Raw genomic sequence first — 18,717 nt, forward strand, 5'->3', positions numbered from 1 at the left:
GTATACACTAAATGTCACTGGCTTTCGCTGCCCATTCCTCTAAATGCTTACCTAGGAGAATGTTAAAACTCTGTGGCTAGTAATCAATGCCACTCTCAAACCTTCTCTTGTAGTAAAGTAATAGCTATAACCTAGGAAACCTAAGAAGAATGCTTTGGACCTACACAGGCCAACAGAGTAGCTAGGAGCCTCAAGTAGCTATCTGGGTACTTGAAATGTGGCCAATGCAATTGAGACAGGCGGCAAATATTAAATACACACAAATACACACTGGATTTCAAAAACCTAGTACGGTCTTCAAGCATAAAGTATCTCATTGACGATTACTTGTATTGGTTCCATGTTAAAATGGTAATACTTTGGATACATTGGGTAATGGGTTATTAGAAGAAATTTCATGTTTTTCTTTTCCCCCTTTTTAAACGTGGCTACTAGAAAATTTTAAATTATGTATGAGCCTCACATTTCTGAACAGTACTGCTCTGGACTCAAATCAACTCAAAGTAAACTCCAGGATGCCTTAAGAATGCAGAATTGCTGCATGAGGTAATCCATGTAGAATACACCGCTGTCCTCTTGCCCTAAAAAGCTGGTCTGGCTCTATTTCGCACATCATTTACATCTCCCAGACCTCCACACCTCTGTCAAAGGCCACAAATTCAAATACTTCCAAGAGACCAGACAGACCAGGTGAAAGAGCCAAGGGAGTCAGTAACAGAGTGTTACAGATAAGGACCCCGGCAGCCTGGAGAAAACCTAAAAAAAAAAAATCCTTCGTATTAACAAAAAACAAAAAAACAAAAAAACAAAAAAAGGAAAGCCTGTGCAAGCCTCAGTACTCTGGGGTGCCTGGGTGGCTCAGTGGGTTAGGCCGCTGCCTTCGGCTCGGGTCGTGGTCTCGGGGTCCTGGGATCGAGTCCCGCGTCGGGCTCTCTGCTCAGCGGGGAGCCTGCTTCCTCCTCTCTCTCTCTGCCTGCCTCTCTGCCTACTTGTGATCTCTGTCAAATAAATAAAATCTTAAAAAAAAAAAAAAAAAGCCTCAGTACTCTGGAGACAGGGCTTGGGCAGCTGACTCCACCCTCCAGGCAAGTCATTTTAACCTCCCCAGCCACACTGTCCCTATCTGTGAGACCTCACAGGGCTAATGCAGAAGTGAAGTACTCACTAGAACAAGGGCAAACCACTCTAAAAATGTCCGTTATTCTTGTTTTTATTATTAACATTTGTGAAGACAATCTGACTCGTGTGAACTTTTTAAAAAAGACACTCCAGAATCTATTTTGCTCTATCAAGACCATGGACAAGAACCATAATAATCACAACTGGTTTTTGTTTTTTTTTTTAAGATTTTATTTATTTATTTGACAGAGAGAGATCCCAAGTAGATGGAGAGGCAGGCAGAGAGAGAGAGGGAAGCAGGCTCCCTGCCAAGCAGAGAGTCCGATGTGGGACTCGATCCCAGGACCCTGAGATCATGACCTAAGCCGAAGGCAGTGGCTTAACTCACTGAGCCACCCATGCACCCCTCTCAACTGTTTTTTATCCACAGCCATTTTCCTCTTTTTTTTTTTTTTAATTTTTTAATTTATTTATCAGAGAGAGAGAGGGAGAGAGCACAAGCAGACAGAATGGCAGGCAGAGGCAGAGGGAGAAGCAGGCTCCCTGCTGAGCAAGGAGCCCAATGTGGGACTCGATCCCAGGACACTGGGATCATGACCTGAGCCGAAGGCAGCTGCTTAACCAACTGAGCCACCCAGGCGTCCCGCCATTTTCCTCTTTTATCCCAGATGCCATTCCAGAGACCTGACTTAACATCAGCTCAACTACTATGAGCAAAGTATTAGGCCCACTTCACACAACACCGTAAGTTCAGAGAGGTTAACAGACTTGCCCCAAATATAAGCAACAGAGCCAGAAAAATCCCCAAATCTATACAACCCAAAACCTGTGCCCCACCACACAGGACATTAGCTGTGCCAAGAGCAGCAGTCCCACAGAATCCGCTGCATCTTATCCTAGAGAGTACAAGAAGCCCGGGCTGGCCACCCAGCCTTGGGATTAGCAACACTCTTCTTCCCTAATGCTTCCTGTGCACATCCTTGCCTAGAAACCGACGTTACAGTGCAGTCTCCTTACTCTCCAGGATTTCTGTACTTCACAGTGACAGTCCCCAGAGGGTACTCAAGGCAGCCACACTAATGGGGATGGTGGCCCAGATAAGGTACCTTAACATCAGCACCTAGAAGCACAGGGTACACACAAATCAAAAGACTGAAAAAAGGGGGGCCTGGGTGGCTCGGTTGGGTTAGGGCTTCTGCCTTCAGCTCGGGTCATGATCCCAGGGTCCTGGGATGGAGCCCTGCTGTCAGGCTCTCTGCTTGGCGGGGAGCCTGCTTCCTCTTCTCTCTCTGCCTGCCTCTCTGCCTACTTGTGATCTTTGTCTGTCAAATAAAGAAATAAAAAATCTTTTAAAAAAAAGACTGAAAAAACAAAAAAAACACAGGGGTGCCTGGGTGGTTCAGTGGGTTAAGCCTCTGCCTTCAGCTCAGGTCATGGTCTCAGGGTTCTGGGATGGAACCCTGCATCAGGCTCTCTGCTCAGCAGGGAGCCAGCTACCCCCGCTACCCCCGCCCCCCCGCTTATGGTCTCTGTCTGTCAAATAAATAAATCTTTAAAACTAACAAAGAAACAACAACAACAACAAAACAAACAAATATCGTCTCTGGGCAGGCTCTTAGGTCCTGATCTCCTAGGAGCAGGGCTAGGGTCACAAGAGGTTCCAGGTTCAAGTGAGGCCACTGCCCCTAGGTTTTAGGACTTGGCTTTCAGGAAAGTGAAAGGATTCAATTCCAAACACACAGGAATCATAGAGCATCCTTGAGTTTAAAACTGGAATTAATGAAGAAAATCACCCAAAAGCAAACAAACAAAACTATAAGGGTTGGTGAAAAAATGTCTAAGTCTAAATTTTGTTCAGATCCAGAGACCTCTGCTAAGTACCTTCAGGATATTTAATCCTGAAGCATACATTCCAAATCACAGAACAAATAAGAACAGAAGAGCTTTCCACACCAGTTCCACTCTAACTTAGATCTCTAGTGACCCAGGATTTCAGCACAGACACCGCAGAATCTTTTTTACTATTTAGAAAGAAACTCTCTTTTATCTTCTGTCGGAGCCAAAATTCAAGAGACACTCTGTGAATCCCACAGAACGCTGAGAGGTGTTCCGAAGATTCCAGAGATTCTTTGACACGGTTCTACTGTACAGGCGGGTTTCCAAAGACACCGGCTTCTGTCACACTACACATCTTAGACACGCCCGATCCCACTCTTCCACCCACACCCCCACACTCCCAGCTCCCACACAGCACCCAAAGTGCTCACAACTCACACGGAGGACTGCTTCAGCAGGGGGACAAGGCAGGCCTTCCTCCAAGCACACAGACAAGCCTCCCCCTGGTCAGGGATGCCCAGCACCTTTTCTCCTGAAGCGATTCCTGTCTCGGACAGAGGCGGTGCCTACCTGCTGCATCAGTTCGGCTGCTTCATCATCCCCGTTGCCCACACCAGGGTTCTTTCGCACCACACCCGGGCCAGTCTTAGGGGTTGCAGTAGTTCTGTGTGTTGCAATGGGCCTCTGTGGAGCTGAGAGAGCAGCAGAGCTTTTTTTAAGAAGAGAAACTTCAAGATAAAAACCCCACCAGACAAGAGGAGCCTGTGACCAATGGCCCTCCACAGCTGTGCGGTGCAGGGACCCAAGGTCGAGAGCCCAGCATGCAAGACCGCACTCCCGTGTTTGCCCAGAACGGTTTCTATGGCAGCAGAGTTAAGTACCAATTTTAGCCACCATCTTTTGTGCTGGGAAGGAGTCCCTCTGTGAGGTCTTTCTTCTGCTGGGGTAAAGAGCACTATCATCTGAAAGCAACACAGTCCTTCTGGCACACACCAACAATCTACCTTAACCTAGCTCCAACCAAATCCACACAGAGGGTAACTTCGTGGAGCAAAGACAAACTTCATGCCACGAGTGGGCTCACAGTCCCAGCTGCTGCTGGGTGCCCAACGTCTCCCATCTGGAAAGTAAGATGTCCCCCATCTTAGAACCTCAAACTCCTTGGCTTGGGAAGAGAAGGGTGGCAGACTGATCTTACCACTTGTTACCTCAAAACCTGCATCTTGCTCACCTTGTAAAAGGAGGTTGGGAGGGTTAGGAGAGGAAAGCAGCACCCTGACTAGGACTTAAAGACTTCTCTGTGAATAGAGCCAAAAGCTGACAAAGTAAGGAAAGAGTAGTGTGGTTAAAACAATCAAGAATAATCAAGAACAGGCTACCTTGAGGTAAATTTATGGTTCGTGATTTTAATCATTTCTTTAGCAATTATTCTGTAAAGCTGTACATGATGCCAGGCTTAGAAATATCTGATCTTCCTGACACCCCAAAATGTTTAATAACTGTAAGGCTTTCACCTGCAGATACAGGCACTTCCTCTGGGTGATCTCTAGTATATCTTTATCCCCAAGATTAAATGCTTACTGCAAATCTCCACTTGCCTGTTCCCAGCATCTATGCAGATCCCCATTCTAGCAAGCTAAGCACTAAGTATCTGGAGAAATCAGAACCCTCACACTCTACTGATGGGAATATAAAACAGTGCAGCCACTTTGGAAAAGACTCAGGTAGTTCTGTAAAAGGTTTAACAGAGGAACCATATGACACAAAAATTGTGCTCCATAAGTAGGTATCTTTGGATTTATACCCAAGAGAAATGAAAATACAGGCCCACACAGAAACTTGTATAGGAATGTTCAAAGCAGCACTATTCCTAACAGTTCAAGCGGGGGAACAACCCAAATGATCATCAGCTAAAGAATAAATAAAATGTGGGGGCCCCTGGGCGGCTCAGCCAGTTAAGCGTTTGACTCTTGATTTCAGCTCATGATCTCAGTGTTCTCTCGTTTTCTTGTGAGAACAAGCCCCACATCAGGCTCCACACTGGGCATGGAGTCTGCTGAAGATTCTTTCTCTCTCCCTCTGTTTCCCAAAACAAATTAAAATAAAAAAGTAAAATGTGGTATAGTCATACAATGCAGTACCATTCAGCCACTAAAAATAATGAAGTACTGACAGGTGCTATGACACGGATGAACCTTGAAAACATAATGCTAAATTAAAGCAGCCAGACACAAAGACCAATATTGTATGACCCCATTTGTGTGAAACACTCAGAACAGGTAAATCCACAAAGTGGATTAGCGGTTGCCTGGGGTTGAGGGGGGTAGGGAAGAGCTAAGGGAAAATGGGAAGTGACTGCTATGGGACACAAACAAGGTTTCTTTTAGGGAGTAACAAAAACGTACTAAAATTGGTTATGGTGATAGCTGAACATATCTGCGAATACACTAAAAAGAATTCAACTGTACATTTTAAATGAGTGAACTGTATGGCAAGTGAATTATATCTCAATAAAGCTATAAAAATTAGAAAGTACACAATGCCCCTCTCTACTTAGCAGATAGTTGAGCCTCTCTCTCATTAAGTAATATTCTTTCCTCTTCTGGAAAAGGAGAAGTTAGCATCTGAAGAACACCTGCCCTGTCCCTAGGTATACAAATGTTCCACAATACACAACTGCAAAGAGGTTTTGGGAAACCTACCAAGCCAAAACCTTTTAGAGAAGGTCTCTAAAAACTGCCTCCCAGATTCTGCCGGCATCATAGTGAGCCAAAGCCACTTAGCAGCTCAAATTCTAGAGAGGCCAGGGAAGTCCACAATAAGCACAGGAAGCTGGTCTGCAGACAGAATGATGATGCAGAGAGCCAAACACAGTTCCTAAGAGACCTAGAAATCTCCGTCACTTCCTGGGTATTGCAGTCTGGTTGTAACTTCCCATCTCAGGGCCCTGTGAAAAGGCCTTGTGTTCAAACTAAAGTTCGCTTTTGTGAGCTAACCTGAGGAATTTCTAGCCCATACAACTAAAGAGTACTGGCAACATTACATAAAGTAATTCATTCAAACCTCAAGAACAACCCTCTGGGGCAAATACCAAAATTCCCATTTTACAGAGGAAGAAACTGTGGGGAAGAGATAAAGTGGCTTAAACAGGGCTAGAGAGACCTAGGAACAAACAGAGGTCTGCCTGATGCCACAATCATAATCCTGCCACAAGGCTGGGATTATGCTCCTTAATCTCCCTAAGTTTATGGGGCTCAAAACCCTCTGGCTGAAGGCTGAATGGATGATTAACGAATACTTGGAATACTCTTATGCGGAAATGGTGTTTTTGTTTTGTAGTTTTACCTGCACTGCTAGAGCTGAGAGGTTTCTTCGGTTTGTTCAGAGCTGGAGCAACAAGGGAGGGAGCCACTGCAGTTTCTTGACCTTGTCTGGCAGCTACAGGGTCATAGTCTTTTCCATCATAGTTAGCATCAAAAAACTTCTTGAACCACTGAACAAATTCAAAATTGTCCTGAAACTTTCCTTTTACTAATTTGTCCACAGGAATTATCTGCAGAAAAATACCAAGACTATTTAGCCCAAAGCAAGAGGTTTTTGGCAAGCATCAAACGTGTCCATGCATCAAATCAGTATAAAGCTCTACCAAAAGGAGAAAAAAAAAATGTTTAGAGGCAAGAACTTGGTGCTAAGTAAGACCCTGAAAGTTTATAGAGCAAGTTTCAAACAGTTTGCCTTCCACAAAGTACTTAGACCTGCCAACCCCCCCATCAAAAGGAATCAGAAATGCAAAATAACACATATTATACATTAATCACATACACACATTCCAAGCACATCATAAGACATTCATTCCACTGAAGAGTAAATCTCCCAGGCAACTTGCATGGCCACAGTGCCCATCACCAAGTAGGAAACCCAGAGCACAAACCAACCACAGGTACCTACAGTGAACTGTGTTAAAGAAAATTCTGTCTTGTCAATCATATCTCAAAAAAGCTGGAAAAAAATTTCATCAAGAAAAAAGAAGGGTGGGGGGGGTAAATTTCTGACTTAAAAACAGGTGAAGGTGGGGCGCCAAGGTGGCTCGGGTCGTTAAGGGTCTGCCTTTGGCTTGGGTCACGTTCCCAGGGTCCTGGGATCAAGTCTCGCATCAGGTTCCCTGCTCCACAGGATGCCTGCTTCTCCCTCTCCCACTCCCCCTGCTTGTATTCCCTCTCTCGCTGTCTCTGTCAAATAAATAAATAAAATCTTAAAAAAATAATAAAATAAAATAGGTGAAGGTAATAATCTGTCCCAGATCAGATTTCTACAAAATGGTATGTTTTTCTATTTTTTTTTTTAAGATTTTATTTGTTTGACAGAGAGAAAGGCAGCAAGTGCACATAAGCACAAGCAGCAGGAGCAGCAGAGGGAGCGAGGGGCAGGCTCCCCGCTGAGCAAGAAGTCCAATGTGGGGGCTTGATCCCAGACCTTGGGATCATGACCTGAGCCAAAGGCAGACGCTTAACTGACTGAGCCACCCAGGTGCCCTAGTATGTTTTTCAAGTAATTCCAAACCTATTAAAATATAATCCTGTAAACATTTTTATTGTACAAGATACCTGTTATCAGGTATTACTTCAAATTATTGGACTGTCGGCCAGTTTAACTATTTAACTCATCAAGGATTCCAGTTGCAATGATACTTTTATAAAAATGAATGTATGTGGGCGCCTCGGTGGTTCGGTCAAGGTGGGATCAAGGCCCACATCGGGCTCCCTGCTCGGCGGGAAGCCTGCTTCTCCCTCTCCCACTCCCCCTGCTTGTGTTCCCCCTCTCTCTGTCTCTCTATCAAATAAATAAATAAATCAAACAAAAAAATGAATGTACGTAATATTTTGAACTATATCCACCTCTCTGAGCAAATAAATAGAATTTTAAGAAATTACTCTGTATGATACTGAAACATTTATAAACGAGGTGTCATCTGGAACTCATTCTCAATAATCTGTGAGTACAGCAGGTGGGGTAAAGGGATATCTGAAACAAACTGGCCATCATTTGATAACTGGTGACATACATGAGAGATCATCACACTATTCCCTCTACTTTTGTATGCTTTAGAAATTTTCCTTGTTCATGGGGCGCCTGGATGGCTCAGTCGTTAAGCGGTTGCCTTTGGCTCAGGTCATGATCCCAGGGTCCTGGGATCAAGGCCCACATTGGGCTCCCTGCACAGCGAGAAATCTGCTTCTTCCTCTCCCACTCTCTCTGCCTGTGTTCCGTCTCTTGCTTTCTCTCTCCCTCTCTCTCTCTCAAATAAATACATAAAATCCTTGAAAAAAAAAAGTTTCCTTGTTCAAAAAAATAAAGTAGCAATTCTATAAAAAGAAAAATTACTGCACATAAGCTACACCAAACTATGCCAGGTATCTAAATGATATTCATTCAATACAAATACATATTTCATATATTATAGAAAGACTGATTTTTAAGTAAATACAGACCAGATACACCAGCAAGATAATTAAGGTATGACTACAAACTTTATTAAAAAACATTTCCTCATAAAATAGCTTAAAAGAATAAACTATTCTGGGGCACCTGGGTGGCTCAGTCAGTTAAGTATCAAACTCTTGATTTCAGCTCAAGCTATGATCTCGGGGTCATGAGACTGAGTCCCATCAGGCTCAATGGTTGGTATGGAGTTTGAGATTCTGTCTCTCCCCCTCTGTTCCTCCCCCCTTTCACATTCTAATAAATAAAATCTTAAAAAAAAAGAAAGAAAAATGGGGGGGGGCTGCTTAATTTTGTGTAATACATTATCTACTAAAACAGAGATAATATTTGTCCTAATAAAACCTGGTGGACTATGTTTCTGTTACTTTCAAATATCCTTAGGGGCAAAAGGGAAGTTGTCAGCACACACAAAGGATCTTCCTTGTACCCTACTATAAAAAGCAATTAATTCTAGATTCTTCTCCTAGAACTACTTATTCTATCATATGGTATGCTTTATAGAAGTAAATCCAGAGATAAAAGGATTAAATCTCAGACTAATAAAGATTAAACAGTATTATTTTTTAAAAAATCGTGAATACAGATTTATAGGCAGATTCCTCCAGACACCAGTAACTTCAAAATAAAGGAGAGGACAACAAGGGAACCGGGGGAAGAAGGGTACAAAGAAATGCTGCTCCCAATAAATCCTATTTTAGGTGGAGAAAATTTAATTATATAAACTGAGGGGGGCGGGTAGAAAATGTCCAAAGTTACAGGCCAACATCTACATCCTTAGTAACAGTTTCTAATTAAGAAACAACCAAATGAAAGTAAAATTTACTTACTTTGTCAACACCCATTCTCTTAAAACCTGCTTGTAGTATTTTGAAGTTCTGGATGTATTCATGTTCTAACTTAGCCTGGAATTTTACTTTCTTCAAGGCAATCGAGCCAGGGAACAGCATGTCCATAAACTGACAATAGGCAGCACCTGAACAAACAACAGAAGATTAATATACACACTTAGGTCATTAAATACTACGATTAAAGAAGCAGGATCGGATGCCTTGGGGCTTAGTCGGTTAAGAGTCTGTCTTTAGCTGGGGTCATGATCTCAGGGTCCTGGGACTGAGCCCCACATCAGGCTCCCTGCTCAGTGGGGAGCCTGCTTCTCCCTCTCCCTCTGTCCCTCCCCCTGCTTGTGCTTTCTCACTCTCTAACAAATAAAATCTTAAAAAACAAAACAAAACAAAACAAAAAAACAGCAGCAGGATGAACTGGGGTGCCTGGGTGGTTCAGTTGGTTGAGCATCTGACTCTTGATTTCAGCTCAGGTCAGGATCTCAGTGTCGTGAGATTGAGCACCCCCCTCCCAACCCCAGATTGGGCTCCAGACTCAGGGGGGAGTTGGCCTGCAATTCTCTCTTTCCCTCTGAGGCTTTCCCGCTTCCCCCAACCCCACCCCATGTGCTCCCTAGAATAAATAAATAAATACTTAAAATAAATAAAGAAGCAGGATGAACTTTTACCCAAACCTACTTAACCCACATACAATTTAAAAAGTTGTAAAGTAGACCTATAACAGGGTGCCTGGCTGGCTCAATCGGTAGAGCATTTGACTCTTGATCTTGGTGTTGAGAGTTCAAGCCATGTTGTGGGCAGTTTACTTACAACAACTTAAAAAAAAAAAAAAGTGAACCACAAAACCCAAAAACTTCAATACCACTTGACGTCAGAGTCAATTTCTCAAAATCTGTAACAAGACTGGTTTCACCTAAGTTCTAACATACTTGCAATCCGGAAGCCTGTGATAAGGAGAGAAGAAATGTTCCTATGAAATGTTAAAACTTTGTAAGAAACAAATACGACAGGGGCAATTGGGTGGCTCAGTGGGTTAAGCCTCTGCCTTTGGCTCAGGTCATGATCTCAGGGTCCTGGGATCAAGTCCCACATCGGGCTCTCTGCTCAGCAGGGAGCCTGCTTCCTCCTCTCTCTGCCTGCCTCTCTGCCTACTTGTGAACTCTGTCTGTCAAAAAAATAAATAAAATCTTCAAAAAAAAAAAAAGAAAAAGAAACAAATACGACAATAAAAGGACCACTACAAAGAAAAATGAACCCCTAGAAGAGAACGAAGGGAAAAAGAGGTGATTCTGTCTGATGTTTTGCAAGAATACACCCTCCTCCCCACCGGCAGGAAAAGGGATTTCCCAAGTATTTCAAAGAGTCATCCCCTGACCTAGGTTAAATAAATGTTTTTCTAAGATGTCTGTCTCCCTGAGGTTTTACATCTCTAAATAAACTTAGCGTATCAGTTTATAAACAAAGTTCATTTTTTTTATTTTAAAAGCAACTATAGAAAACGACTACATATATTTCATCCCATTTCTTTCCAATTCCATTCCTTCCCCCACTTGCTCATTTTTTCCCATCAGCCTCCCCAAAAGTATTTTCCTGGGGCTTAGAATTCCCATGAATGTAATTTCTCTAATGCCTACCGAACTGCACTCTCCAAGATAGGGCAGACTTCACTGTGCACTTAGTGCCCTTGCAGGGCTGATATGCCAAAGGAAACAGCCAGGGAAAGAGGCAAGAAATCCGGTGACTAAGCAAAACGTGTTCTGCAGAATGAGACTACCATCATATGCATATTCAACTTACTTTAAATCAGATCAATCTGGCTCCCTGCCAGTTCTAGCATAAACAGTGCCACCATCATTATTTTTGAAAAGAAGATGCAAAGAGCAGAAGCACCTCCGTGACCAAAGTGACATTCTGAGTAGAAAAAAAGCATCAAAAAGTTAAAGCCTGGTTTTCGAGGTGCCCAATTTACTTCTGGATCTAATAAAAATATACTGAAGGAATTCTACATACCAGGCACTGAATTAGCAATATTTATATTTTTAAAATAGGGACACAAATAGCTTCCTAAATGCTAGAGGACAATGACCCAGTTTAACAAACTAATAGTATAAAGAAGGGTAATACGTTACTTTTTAATTTTTTTTTTTTTTAAGTAGGCCCCACTCCTGGCATAGGGCCCAACACAGGGCTTGAACTCACGACCCTGAGATCAAAAACTTGAGCTGAGATCAAGAGTTGGCCACTTAACCACCTGAACCACACAAGTGCCCCTGTTATACTTTAAAAGAGATTTTAAAGTCATAATTTACCAACTGCAATATACAGATCTTGTTTGGATCCTGATGCATACAAATCAACTCAAAACACACGCATGCGTGCACACACAATAATCTACTAGGCATCTATATCCACAGCACTGTGTTATACGTGAAAGGTATTTTTCTGAAACAGCAAAGTAATATGCATTTACTAAATACACACTATTTTCAGGCCAGCCACTGACTTCCCACTAAAGTCAACCGAACCACTTGAAAGCAATGGTCATCTGCTTCTCACAAAAAACTTCCTTGGGGCGCCTGGGTGGCTCAGCTGGTTGGATGTCTGCCTTTCGCTTGGGTCACAATTCTGTAGTCCTGAGATCAAGTCCCTTGATCAACTCCCTGCTCAGTCAGGAGTCTGCTTCTCCCTCTTCCCCCTGCTCTTCCTCCCTATCAAATAAATAAAGTCTTTTAAAAAGAAAAAAATTTGCTTGAAGAACTATCATAGTTCTTTATTTTAGAGCTGGAAGAATCCTTAGAGCCATTAAAATTTAAAAAGGGAGGACAAAAAACTGTGGCCCAAGATCACAGGGGCCAGAGCCTAAAGCTTAGGACCAGATCCCAGGTATCCCGCCCTCCCTATCCACTGCTCTTTTCCACAGTGTCACGACATCCTCTTACAATACCCTCCAGTTGAATAAAGAAGCATCTCCTGGATGGGGGAAAATAAATGCCACGCTGCAACTTGCTGAAACAGATGATACATAAAGAAAAACTAAGACCTCATTAAAAATGGACAAAGCAAGTGGGACAATTCACAAAAGAAGTATAAATGGCCAATAAGCACATGGGCATGGGGATTCAGTCTAAGAAAGTAATTAAAAAAGAACAGGGCAAGGATTCACTTATGAAACTGGCTATGCTAACTTTATTCACAGGAGTAAGAAACAGAAACAACCTTTATATCCAATAGTAGAAGCGATCAATCAGCACACCAGGTGCCTGAGAAATAAGGAAATCTAGCATATGCCACGGAGTGTCTGCACACCACGCACGTCTCCTAATCCGTGCAGCATAGGAACTATGGAGGCCAGGCTAGAGCAGAGAAGACAAGAGAAGGGGGAGCCGAAAACACTGAGGGCCACTCTACAGGTTCAAAGAACCGTGCTGGGCCCTTGAAAACATGAAAGGTCCTGAACATGGAATGGAAGTGAGGGAACAGAGGACTGGTTGACAAAAAACAACCAGCATCCCCTTTCTGATACAAGTAATCCCTCATCCAAATCATTCTTTCCTTGATGACTATCTTTCCAAAATACTTGATGACTAGCTCGCAAACACAAGGAGACTATGGAGTGGAAATGAATCTCTGAACAACCTACCAACTATGACAGAAAGTTATCCTCACCTTACCTAACAAGAGCCAAGCAAAGACTTGTTTCACTGTTGGGGCAGGTGGGGCGGGGCAGGGTGGGGTCACAATGCTGACAAACCTCAGCCATTTCAGAGGCAATCAGCACATTAATGGTGTAGGACCTCAGAGCTTCGTGCTCCCAAGAGAAAAACCTATTCCTACCCTTCAAGGCTTGGGTTTCGTAGAAAATTCTAGTCAGCTCTATCCTCGGCTCATCAGAGATAAGACTAGGAGGGACCAGCAGTGTTAAAGGCTACTGGGATTCTGCTTAGGCCTCAGAAAACGCAAGGGTCTCGGGAACCTCACTTACTTCAGAACCCCGATGCCCCGGCAGCAGGCCTGCCACAGGGACATCGTGTCTGCAGCTCATCCTGTTTGGCCTCACACTGAAAACTGAGTCCTAGTTTTCTAAATATCAAAGTGAAACACCATGCAACCATCTACATACTTGGAGAGAAGTCGTATATACCTCTGAGGAAAACTAGCTACGAATGAATAAAGTTTGCTTACAAATCATAGTTAAGTGTCCTGCACTTAGCGCTCTCTGCTATGGAAAAGCACTCTATCCAGGGTAAGAAAAATGGCAGGTAGGTGCAAGCTGAAATTCTTCACAGGGATTTTCAATGAGACAATATCATTGCAGTAATTATATGTAATTGCCATTTGTTTAACTCTCTTCCAAATGCTTCTTTTAAAAAGATACAACTTGAAAAAAAAAGATATGTATGCAGCCAAAAGAGTATATATTCTGTGGTCAGAAAGATCTGGGTTCAAAACCAGGCTCTGCAATGCATAAGCTGTGCCCTGCAGGCAGTCTCCTCATTTGTAAGATGAGCATATGCACACTCCCTTGAGATCTACACTCACATCCAGGGTCTGGCACAGACTCTGTATCCGAGAGCTATTTTTACAGGTGGGCCTGGTTCAACTACCCCAGTTTAAAATGAGGAACTAGAACATTAAAGGAGTTGTCCAAAATCACACAGCTCAGAGCACACTGAAGCCTCTTCACACCCAGTTCTAACTACCCACAACAGCTCTCTCTCTGAATGAGGTTAAATCTGGAGCCAGAGCATATGTGTACCACTTACCTACACATGAAAAGACATCTAGTGGCACCTAGGTGGCTCAGGTGGTAGCACCCAACTCCTGATTTCCACTTGGGTCACGCTCTCAGTACTGTGAGATCCAGCCCCGCAAGGAATCTGATCAAAATTCTCTCTCTCCCCTTCTGCCCCTCCCCCACCCACACCTACATGCTCTCTCCCTTTCTCTCTCTGAGAATAAATAAATCTTTAAAAGAAGAAATCTAAATTAAGAAAAATATATTTCAAAGTATATTTAAGGAAACAGGTAAATTTTAGGGAGAAATTCCTGGTGAAAAAGTTGGCCCTGATGAAAACTGGGATGACCTCATCCCCACGTTAGTCAGAAAACACGGGACAAGCAAGTGCTTTAAGAGCCTCAAACAAATGAGGATGTGGTGATGGGACTGAGGAAACAGAAACTGGGGAGGAAGACAGCACGGGTCTAAGGCTAACAACCTGGGCCTACGCTAACCTGTGCCTGCCACAACTAAAGTAACGAGTGAGAGACTAGCATGACTCCTGCACACCATCTTTTCCCTACACAACTTCCTAAAGAGCCTCCCCCAACCATCTGCAAAATGGAGATTAACCTTCACAGAGGATGGAACAAGAAAAGCAAATGAAACTAAGAGCAAGACTGGGATCCAGCTATAAAATAAGGAAGAACAGAACTGAATTCATTTTATTTAATATAAATGAAAGCAGTTAACTATTAATTTGAGAGCAAGCAAGCACACACGAGCAGGGGAAGGGCAGAAGGAGATAGACACTCTCAAGCAGACTCCCCCCTCAGCACCTCCCATGACCCTGAGATAATGACCTGAGATGAAATTATGAGTCAGACACGCAACAACTGAGCCACCCGGACACCCCAAAAGCAATGGGGGCACCGGGCTGGCTCAGTTGATGGAGGATGCACTCGTGATCATGGGGTTTAAAGTTCAAGCCCCACGATGGATACAGAGATTAATTAAAAATAAAATCATAAATAAAATCATTCATAAATACATACATAAATCCAAATGGCACCGGTAAAGGAAAAGTCTGAGCCCCTGCCGAGCAGGGCATGGGGACTGAGGAACCCCGGCTCCTGATTTGAACAAAGGTTCGAGTCTCAATTCTGCTCTTGGTTCTATAACCCAGGACTTGTTACTCAGTTTTCTAAGCCCAGTGTCTCATCTGTAAACTGGGGTTAATAAACATCTCCACCTCATGGGAGATATAGTGAGAACTGCATGAAGAGATATTGGGAAAGCATTTACATGATCCTGGCACATAAGTGTTCAATCAAATGACTACTGTTGTTACATCCAGTAATAATTCTAATTCTCTCCCACAAATACGGTAAGAATTGAAGTAGCAGCAACATATACATCTCATCCTTCTGGCATATTCTTAACCCCACCTCTATCTGGTAGACCCAGTTTTGGTAATTCCAACACAATCCTTATCATGTGAGGACAGTCCAGGGCAGTCAGAAGAACCCCCAAAGATGAGAGAGGAAGTCTTTAGAGGAAGTAGAAACCAATAACATCTTCACGAAAAATAATTACCAAGAGCCTAGAGTTCATACCCTCTGATCTAGTAATTCTATTTCTAGAAATCACTATGGTAAAATTAGAAGCCACCCAAATCAGAAACATATTAATTCCAGAATATCATAGAAATAGCACAAGGTCATTAAAAACAACTTATTTTTATGATAGTGAATAACACTAGAGAATATCCACAATAGAGTCAAGTGAAAAAACCTGGAACATACACAAATATATAAATGTGCATAGAAAAGTGAAAGAAAACAGCCCAACAGCAGTTGTCTCTGAATAATGGAACTAACGGCATTTTTTATTTTCTTCTAGTTTTTTAAATGTCAATTAGCATACACAGGAGGGGTGCCTGGGTGGCTCAGTCGTTAAGCCTCTACCATCAGCTCAGGTCATGATCCCACGGTCCTGGGATAGAGCCCGTGTAGGGCTCCCTGCTCAGCCAGAAGCCTGCTTCTCCCTCTCCCACTCCCCTGGCTTGTGTTCCCTCTCTCGCTGTGTCTCTGTCAAATAAATAAATAAATTCTTTTAAAAAAAGTATACACGGGGGAGGAAAAAAAGTTTCTACTCTTGTCTTAAATCATTACCTCTCTGTAATATCCTTGTTAAGCAACAGTTCAATAAAATTGTGGCTGAAATGGCATTTGCCTGACTTTGGTGTTGTACTACTTGGGAATAAGACATGCTACTGATAAAACTAATATAAACTAGAACAGTTACAAATGTCATCTTTGAAGGAAACATTTCAAATCTGGATGCCCAAGAGTGCAGATGGAGAAGCTGGGCTAAGCGACAGGCCTCAGAATGTCAAAATGGTGGCAAAGAAGCACACTCTCCCTCAGCACAGCTCCTTCTAGAAGTGGAACTGGGGCAGGGCTAAAAGGAAGAAACAGGGTAGCCCGGACACAGAACCTGAACCTGTGGCCTCTGAGGTCAAATACAGGCCTGTACATTCCTGAAGGACCTGCAGGCTTTCCTGGAGAAATAGTCTAGTGTATTTCTCTTACCTGAGCACAACTGTTCGATCTTCGTCAGATTCAGCTGCAGAGACTCATTGATCCAGGCCAGCATGTCATGTCGACTTAGGTTGTCACTGGTGACTGATGTTGAATATACGTTCACTGCCATCTTCTATAGCACGAGAGGAAAAGAGGAGGGCTTACGTTATTAGGTGCACAAGGGAGAGCAAGCATTTCCTGAAGAGTCAGTAACCCAGAGCAGACCTGTAGTAGACTCAAATTTTTAAGCCTCGCATTCTTCCCCAAGAGACCAAATCAGACACGAGGATTCCTGCCGTGAACTTGGACTGCCACACATAGGCATAACCCTAAATGAACTGCCCAACCCCTACCAGCCTAAAAGTTAGGCCCCATTCTAATGATATTAGTATTGAATTTTAAGAAACCAGAAACACTAAGTAAAGAGATGACTGAATGCTCAATGAAGGGGGTGCTGGGTGGCTCAGTTGGTTAGGTACCTGTCTTCGGCTCAGGTCACCCTGGGATGAATGGAGCCCCATACAGGGCTCCTTGCTTAGCAGAGATCCTGCTTCTCCCTCTGACCCTCCCCCCAGCTCATGCTCTCTCTCACTCTCTCATGCACACTCTCTCTTGCACTCATAAATAAAACCTTAAAAAAAAATGCTCTATGAAGGAAGCTGATGCACAAACAACGTTCTCTGTTCAGAAAACGTATCGATTAATATCAAAATATTCACAGTTGTTTCCTTCAGATGGTGGGCCTTTATTAATTCCTCTTCATACTTTTCGTTATGTTCCACCTTTTCTTTAAAGACTTTAAATACCCACTTTTCATAAGCAAAACAGTAAATAAACTTTTCAAAAACCTGTGTACTACAAACGTGGTGAGAAATGACCTTACAGTGAAGGCTCCTTGGTCCCAATACTCTCCTGAACCACCTGGGGACAAGATGCCTGAGGAGCTTCACAGATATTTGTCATTTACTCTGCCAACTCCCCACAAGGCTCATCTCGTTCTCCTCATTTTACATATGAGGAAAGAGAGGCTTCAACCTAGAAGCCCTGGGAACTGGCAGCCAAACCTCCCCAGCCCTGCAACACACATTCTTTCCCTGCCACTAGCAAATGCTGCCCCTCACTGTTCTGCTAGGCTTGTTTGTTTTGTTTTGTTTTAAGATTTTATTTATTTATTTGACAGAGAGAGACAACAGCGAGAGAGGGAACACAAGCGGGGGAGTGGAAGAGGGAGAACAGGCCTCCCACCGGGGAGCACGCTCGATCCCAGGACCCTGTGATCATGACCTGAGCTGAAGGCAGACACCTAACACTGAGCCACCCAGGCGCCCCACAGGCTTTCAAATTCAAAACAACAAACACACAGAAACACAGTAACTTAAAATGCTATTAAATGTTTATGCCACCATCATCCTCATTCAGTCAACTAACGTTTACAAAGCACTGTTCAAGAGCCAAGGAAACACATAAGCAAGAGGGACAAGTTGCCTGTCCACAGGTAGTTCATGTTCTAGTACTGAAGTCTGACACAGACCAAATACACCAACAAATGTAATTTCATATCGACCATTTAGAAAATGGGGGTGGTGGGTAATGTGGTCAGGGAAAAGTCTCTCTGAATTGACGTTTGAGCTTAACAATCAGAAGGAAGCAGCCACATGGAGATGTGAAAGGTGGTTGTAACCCAATAAGCAAGAGGGAGGCACAGAAGGAGGAACAGAAGTGGGAAAAGAAGCCAGATCATGTTAGGACTTGGCCAGCCATTGTAAGGAGTTTCAATTTTATTCTGTAATTGTTAAGAAACCCATTGTGGGGATTTAAAGAGGGGAGAATTCACTCTCCTTTAAGTCTATGAAGGAGTTCAGGACACCCACCCCCGACACCCGAACGTGCCACTTTGGCAAGTGGATTATTTTGAGCTGAAGGCACTGGAGACCCTGTTGAGCCAAAAAATTTTTGTCCCTCTGGTAACCACATAGAAGAATCAACTGGGGGTCTTTCCCAGAATAAAGGGTATTAGCAAAGATAAATTTTATCTAAGTGATCCATCGTATGGGAGGGCAAACATCTAACTGTGAAATGCATTCCTTTCCTCTGAAATTCCAGACCCCTACCTGCT

General features: G+C 43.2%; 1 protein-coding gene across 2 annotated transcripts in view; it reads right to left on the reverse strand.

The window, feature by feature from the left end:
• Window positions 1-18,717, reverse strand: part of MAPRE1 (microtubule associated protein RP/EB family member 1) — a 28,565-nt gene that overhangs the window by 6,076 nt on the left and 3,772 nt on the right. For both annotated transcript variants that reach the window (XM_044263241.1, XM_044263242.1), the window contains exons 2-5: window positions 16,611-16,734; window positions 9,285-9,430; window positions 6,301-6,508; window positions 3,526-3,647 (exon numbers count right to left, since the gene is read on the reverse strand). In XM_044263241.1, coding sequence (XP_044119176.1) covers window positions 3,526-3,647; window positions 6,301-6,508; window positions 9,285-9,430; window positions 16,611-16,731 — 597 coding nt within the window. In that variant the 5' untranslated portion in view covers window positions 16,732-16,734. The remainder of the gene's footprint in view (window positions 1-3,525; window positions 3,648-6,300; window positions 6,509-9,284; window positions 9,431-16,610; window positions 16,735-18,717) is intronic.

Source organism: Neovison vison, chromosome 8 (genome assembly GCF_020171115.1).
Source record: "Neovison vison isolate M4711 chromosome 8, ASM_NN_V1, whole genome shotgun sequence".
Taxonomy (NCBI): domain Eukaryota; kingdom Metazoa; phylum Chordata; class Mammalia; order Carnivora; family Mustelidae; genus Neogale; species Neogale vison.